At 47.6% G+C, this 6,825-nt stretch overlaps 1 protein-coding gene across 1 annotated transcript; it reads right to left on the reverse strand.

The window, feature by feature from the left end:
- Window positions 1–1,956: 1,956 nt before the first annotated feature.
- kat14 (lysine acetyltransferase 14) lies at window positions 1,957–6,573 on the reverse strand. Its single transcript, XM_042482890.1, has 9 exons — window positions 6,379–6,573; window positions 6,094–6,215; window positions 5,653–5,825; window positions 5,130–5,564; window positions 4,437–5,032; window positions 4,044–4,177; window positions 3,238–3,413; window positions 2,945–3,135; window positions 1,957–2,644 (listed from the first exon to the last, which is right to left on the reverse strand). The coding sequence occupies exons 1-9, from the start codon at window positions 6,556–6,558 to the stop codon at window positions 2,471–2,473; spliced, it is 2,181 nt and encodes a 726-aa protein (XP_042338824.1). The 5' UTR covers window positions 6,559–6,573; the 3' UTR covers window positions 1,957–2,470.
- Between the last annotated feature and the right edge of the window lie 252 nt (window positions 6,574–6,825).

Below are 6,825 nucleotides of genomic sequence, written 5' to 3' on the forward strand. Positions count from 1 at the left end.
CTCTCTCTCCTCCTGCTCCTCCTCCTCAGGATGAAGAACACGGCGCTGCACGAGGCGGCGTCTCTGGGCTCTGAGGGTCTGCAGAGCGCTCAGCTGCTGCTCAGGTAGGACTCACCTGAGAACAGGATCAGCTGATCACAGAGCGCCTGTTAGTCACCAGAGAAGAAGAGATTTGTAACGATCAGAAAGACAGTGAGGTCACCTGCTGTCTTTGTGCTCCTCCCCCTGATGTCACTGTGACATCATCTTGACATCATCACCACAGTGTCGTCTCTCGTTGCTTTCAGCTGTAAGGCGGCTGTGAGGCGGAGGAACGCCGGCGGTCAGACGGCGTACGACGTGGCGGTGAGCCGCGGCTGCAGCGACATGGTGTCCCTGCTGGCTGCTCGGACCGGACTGGACTTACTGGGTAAACTGGGAAAGGCCAAACTGAACCTGGACGTTTTCTGACTGCTGGAACGAAACACGAACAGACGCTGTAATAACTGTTAGAACTAGAGCAACACGGAAAACAGCAAAACAAGTTTTTGATCACATATCAATATACAGTCCGAAAGTATTTTTTAGACTTTTAGTACAGAAAGTACTCATTCTGTAGTACTCTTACTGCTTTGTTGGATGTGTTTTGTTACACGATACTTTCTCACCGTAACTAAATAAAGAGTTCACTGACTAAAGTCTGTCTTTGGTGCTGAAACTGGCTGTTCACTTCAATCATTTCATTCATTTTATGTTGAAAAATAAAATCCAAATATAGCTGCGAGTGGTGATTTTAGGGTTAAAACCAGCACGGATCGACAGTCGAAAGATGAGCACAATCGAGACTTTGACGGTTTACGACGCCTTTTTTGCACAAGAAAAATGCACTTATTTGGAACTGGTGGCGCCCCCTATTGACCGTTTTCAGGGTAGTTTTGCACACGTGTTTAAACATTATTATTTAACATAACCAGCAAGTTTGGGAATTATTAGACAAAATTTTCCGACTTAAAGTTTTAGTTTTTTTGCATTTGTAACATCCAGAGGAGGGTTTAAATGAAAACTTGAAGGAATGTTTCAGGAGCTGATGTGGACATTACCTCACCTTCTTTGTATTTTTAATGCAGTGACAAAGACATCGTGATGAGTAACTCAAGGTTTTGGAGTTAGGTCTGTTTATGGTAAATGGACTGTACAGCACTTTTCTCGTCTTTTCGATGACTCAAAGCGCTTTCACAGGACGTGTGACGTTCACACATTCACACAGTGGTGGCAGAGGCTACCGTACAAGGTGCCCAAGGTAACCATTCATACGTATGCACACTCCGATGATGCGCCATCGGGAGCAATTTGGGGTTCAGCATCTTGCCTAAGGATACTTCAACATGTTGCCTGGAGGAGTCGGGGATCGAACCATTGACCTTCAGATCAGAGGACGACCCGCTCTACCTCTGAGCCACAGCCTAAAATCTGGTACAAATCAGACCCACAATTTAGGAAAAAATGTAAAAAATATGATTTTTGAAAAAATAAAAATGGCAGAAAATCTAGTCCAGTGGACCTAAATGGTTTTGGGGGCTTTTCTGTAGAACACACTGAGTGACTTGGGAGTCAAATTTCAAGTCAATCTGACTTCAGGTGTGAGGGGTGTGGCCTTCCAAACATTTAATTTATGGGTCTTAATTACAGCGCCCCCATCAGGCCGACAGACATCACATCAGTTGAACAGAATTTGACACATCTTCAATCATTAGTGAGAGTTTGACGTGATGTTCCAGCTCACCAGAATCTACAAAAACAAGAATAAAAGAAGAAAAAACTCCTTAGGCTTAAACCTCGGCTGACAAAATCCTTAAAGTTAACACTGTGTATCTTAGCAACTTCTGCTTTTTTACCAACGGTTCCATTTTTAATCATTTAATTTGAATTAATGCATGTCATCGTTTTTCACCTCCACAAACGATTCAGCTGCTAAACTTTCATTATTAAACTCATTTTGGTTTTAATGGCTGAAAGGAAAAACACGAGACATAAACTGAAGAGAATGAATCAAACATCAGTCAAAAACTGATCGACTCAGGAACTGAATCCAGACTTCACCGGAAACTGAATGGTCGACTTTATGATATTCTGAGGGTCCCAGGAGTGTGATGTGTTTTCTGTAAGGACATCAGTCAAGTTTTTCTGAATTATTGTCAGATTTCCTTCTTTCTTCTAAATTTCCTCTGAAAGCACCAAAAGTGAAAAAACAGTCATGTTTCATATGACATCGAAAAAAAGCCTCTACATGTGGTTTTGTAATGTCGGGCCTCAGCAGGCGCTGGTCTGTAACTGGATGAATCTGTGGACTGAAAACTGGTGCTGTCAGCTGCTACCGCTCAGGTGCCTTTGAGCCAGGCACTAAGCTGCAGGCTGGGGGTGGCTGTTTTTTTTCTTCAGTGCTGACTTCAGGGCTTCAGCAGGTCCTGCAGGTGTTGACGCTGTGGTCGCCTCAGCGTCTCAGCCGGAGGAAGAAGGCGTGGCGGCACTCGGTGCTGTCCACAGGATAATATTTATCATAGAAGTCCAGGATGTACTCCTCCGCTTTGAAACCAAACTTCTGATACAGCAGCATGGCAGGATTACTGGCCGACACGTGCAGCGTCACGTCTTTACCCATACACGTCTGGAAAAACATAAAGAAAAACACAAACAACACGTCTGAAAAATATAAACAAAACATGTGACAAACACAAACAACACGTCTGAAAAACACAAACAAAAGCATGTCTGAAAAACAATATATCTGCAAAAGACACAAAACATCTGACAAACACAGCCGACATGTCTGGAAAATATAAACAAACAAAACATCTGGAAAACACAAACAAAAACACGTCTGAGAAACAAAACAGACCTAAGACCCAAATCAGCGTGTTTTAAATGTCTCTCAGGTGGACTGACCTTCTGACGTCAACAGCCTCACCTGGATGAGATGGTAGATCATGAAGGTGCCAATGCCGGCTCTCCTCCACTCAGGATGGACCAGCAGGAAGGAGATGTAGGCCTCGTTGTACTTCACATCAGGCACCATGAAACCAAAGCCGATAACCACTTTCTTATAGAGGACGACCACGCTGAAGTCTGGGTACTGCAGACACTCCGACAGGTCCACACCTGGAGCCGGAAGACGAGGGGACAAAACAAATGGTGGGTTTGTGGAGACAGACTCCTGGTCATGAGGTGCCAGGTGAGTCAGAGAAGGTGCGTCTGTGCTACCTGGCCAGAAGCTGTCGTGACACATGGCGTTGACAGAGGGGATGTGGTTTGGCCGAACGTAGCAGTAGTCGATGGGGGCGTTGGGTTCAGGAACCCAGTCTGGTTCCTTCCTGTGAGGATAAGCTCTGATCTCGTCCAACAACCTCAACTTCACCGGACGACTCTCATAATCCCTCCTGAAAAACAGAGAAGTACTGATACTGTGCAAACTACTATGATTACTGCTACTAACAAGACTGCATGAAGATGTCAGAGATATAAATGCCACTAAACCAAAGGGTTTGAGGACCAGACAGAAGGTTTCAGGACTCTCCCCACTTCAAGGAAGTTTTGGAAGTCTGTCTTCCTGACAAAAGGTTTGAGAACTCTCTTGACTCATGGACGGTTTGAGGACTGTCTTGACCTGATGGAAAGTTTGAGGACTGTCTTGACCCGATAGAAAGTTTGAGGACTGTCTTGACCCGATAGAAAGTTTGAGGACTGTCTTGACGGATTGATAGTTTGAGGACTGTCCTGACCTCATAGTAAGCCTGAGAACTCTCTTGACCCAGTGGAAAGTTTGAGGACTGTCTTGACCTAATAGAAGGGTTGAAAACTGCCTAGGAGCGATTTAAGGTTTGAGGACTCTCCTGACCCCATGGATGGTTTGAAGACTGTCTTGACCCAATGGAAAGTTTGAGGACCGTCCTGACTGGATTTATGGTTTGGGGACTGTCCTGACCTGATGGAAGGTTAGAGGTTTTTCTCTACCTGACAGAAGATTTTGACTCTCTTTCCCTCACTGAACATGTTAGGAAACTCTTTACCTGATGTACGGTTTCAGGATGCGAGATGTGTATGGACTTTTGATGCTCTGGTCCAAACTGCCTTCAGCTCCCATCAGACGATGCCAGAAGGACACAGAGTGCTGCTGAACACCCCTTCTGCAGGACAGGTTGGTCTGCACACAAACACATTCAGTCTATATCAGTGGCTCTCTCTGTGTCCTCAAGGAGCTTCAGCAACAAAATCAGAAGCAGATTACAATCTTAAAGCTGAAGCTAGAACTGTCACATGACATGCTGCTCGTAAGAATCTGCATGTCAGACCCAAAAACCATCATGAATGACATCCAGGAGCAGCATTAATGATAAGTCATCTTGATCAGACAGAGAAAAGGATTTTGGACTGAAAAGAACCAGGATGAATGTTGACAGTACCTGGAAGCGATCAAGAATACGCAGCTCCTGGCTGCTGGTGCAGTATTTCCCCGTGGCTCCTCCTCGCATCGTGGTCCCCACCCCCTGGGCGCCATAGATCCCTCCCACCAGGCTGAGGGTGGCGCTGACAGCCCGGTCGATGTCCAGCAGGGGGAGCCCTCTCTGCCTCTTGGCCTGGCGGACCAGCAGCTTCCTGTGGAGGCGTTTGGCCTGCGGGGTGACAGCCAAGGCCAGCGGACAGGCGTCCAGCCGTCGCAGCAGCATCCTCTCCTCGTAAAGACTGAGGGGACCAAAGCGAGGAGTCTGTGAGGCGCTACCAGCGCCGTCAGCTTTCTCAGAATGAGTTATCCTCCGCCGCTCAGGCCCTCCAGCACCAACACACTCCCCGGTGGAGAGAGACGGACCCTCACTGCGTCCCACTGGCTCTTCAAAGTCATCCTCACGCTCGCGGCCTTCATCATCCTCACTCTCTGCTTCACATTTGATGTGTGGTGGTGCTGGGCGGAGCTTCTTGCGGGCGACAAGGTTGGCGCTAGGAGGAGGGATGTACTCCATCCCCGGGTCGATCATTCCTTCTGTCTCCATCTCCTCGTCGTCTGCAGGTCAAAGCAGCAGAGAGGTTGTTAATATTTACATCGTGTCATTTATGTTTACTTCTGTTTATAAGAAAACAGCTGAATGAGTCAAACTCACCATGGAACAGAGCCTGTGGCGGCATGGCATCAGGGATGAGGTCCGCCTCTGACAGCAGGCTGGGTGTTGCTGAGTGAGACGCCGGTGTCCCCGGGGCGGAGAAATCAGGTGAAGGCGATGGTGATGGGCTGGTGAGCGGAGTTCGGTCTGATGAGCTGAGGGAGGAGAAGTCGATGACCTCACCTTTCTCCAGGATGAGGTCAGGCCTGCGCCCTGCACTCCCTCCACGGCCTCCGCCCAGTTTGACCGGTGTGGAGGAGGCGCTGCGGTCAGTGTAGCCTCCCACCGCCTCTTTCTGAGCCCGCCGGATGTCTTTGGCTTCCTGTGTGCGACAGCGCTTCTCCTTCAGCTGCATGGCGTTCTCCACAGGGTTCCTGGCCCCGCGCTTCCTCAGGCCCTCCACGGTGATGATAGGGTCCATGGCAGGCTTCGAGGCTGACGGTGGAAAAATCAGCTCAGAGTCATTTACCTGTAGGGGTTAAAACTGAAACCACATCTCCTGATCAGAGCAGGTGGAGGTTACCTTTAGCCTTGGTGGTGGATTTGTCCACCTCCGGCCGCAGAGTCGGAGGTCTGTTCTGGACCAGCTTCCACCAGCCAGGCTCACCAAACTCCTGAGCTCCCGACCGGAAGAAGGTGGGACTGCCAACGGACAGACAGCCGGCCACTGTGCTCCACCACGTTGATGTCTTCTTCCTGTAGAGTCACACAGTCGAGTCAAAAACCAACAGAGAAATCAGCCTCTGAACCGTCCAGTAACGGTTCATCCAGACAGGACCTGCTCAACATGAAACTGCTGACGGTGAAGAACGACAGAGGTGCAGTGACCGATTACACCTGAAATGAGGGGTGGGTAATAAATCCAGTATATACCAGATGTGTTTTTTTTTCCAAACATGCAGGTCAGTGTAAGTACAGTGACAGCTGGATGCAATATGAAGTCACATTAAAAATATCAGGTGACCTTGTTCCCAGCAGGAAGTTCCAGTGTCGGCCAATGAAAGCACAGATGTCCTCCTTCCACCTGAAGTAACCCTGTCGACCCGTCCCCTCCAGAGACAGATTATACATGGCCAACATCACCACCTGACGCAAACATCAACACATTTTCATCATCACCGGAGGCTTTTCAGCTGTGAGTTGTGAATCTGTTGCTGTGTGTGTGTGTGTGTGTGTGTGTGTGTGTGTGTGTGCGTGTGCGTGTGCGTGTGTGTTGGCTGTTCAACATCCTCAGCAGGTGAATGTGTACCTGCTGCCAGGTGAGTCTCATCCTCTCGAAGCTCTCCTTTCCATCCTCGGAGCAGTCGGAGCAGATGAACTTAAAGAAGTTGTCTCCTTTCAGGTAGCTGGGCTGCTCACCTCTGAGCTGAGCTGAGGAACAAACAGCGGAGCTCAAACACATTTTACTGAGGATCATTTTAAAGACCATACCTTCAGTTCTCTGAAACAACCATTGATACGCTTTATTGTTTCTTGGTTAGCTTTCTAAAAAAACATATATATGTGTGTGTGTGTGTGTGTGTGTGTGTTTGTGTCTTAATACCAAAAACATATTGTTTTAAAGAAAGAAAGGGAAAAAAGGGACCTTTCTTTTTCTTTAAAACTGTTTGGCAAGTTTTGAAGAAATTATTTTGGCAGGTTGTTTTTGTCAGTTTAAAAGAAAAGATTTTGGCAACTTTTTAAACAAAAAAAATGT

The sequence above is a fragment of the Plectropomus leopardus genome, unplaced genomic scaffold (assembly GCF_008729295.1).
Source record: "Plectropomus leopardus isolate mb unplaced genomic scaffold, YSFRI_Pleo_2.0 unplaced_scaffold703, whole genome shotgun sequence".
Taxonomy (NCBI): Eukaryota; Metazoa; Chordata; class Actinopteri; order Perciformes; family Serranidae; genus Plectropomus; species Plectropomus leopardus.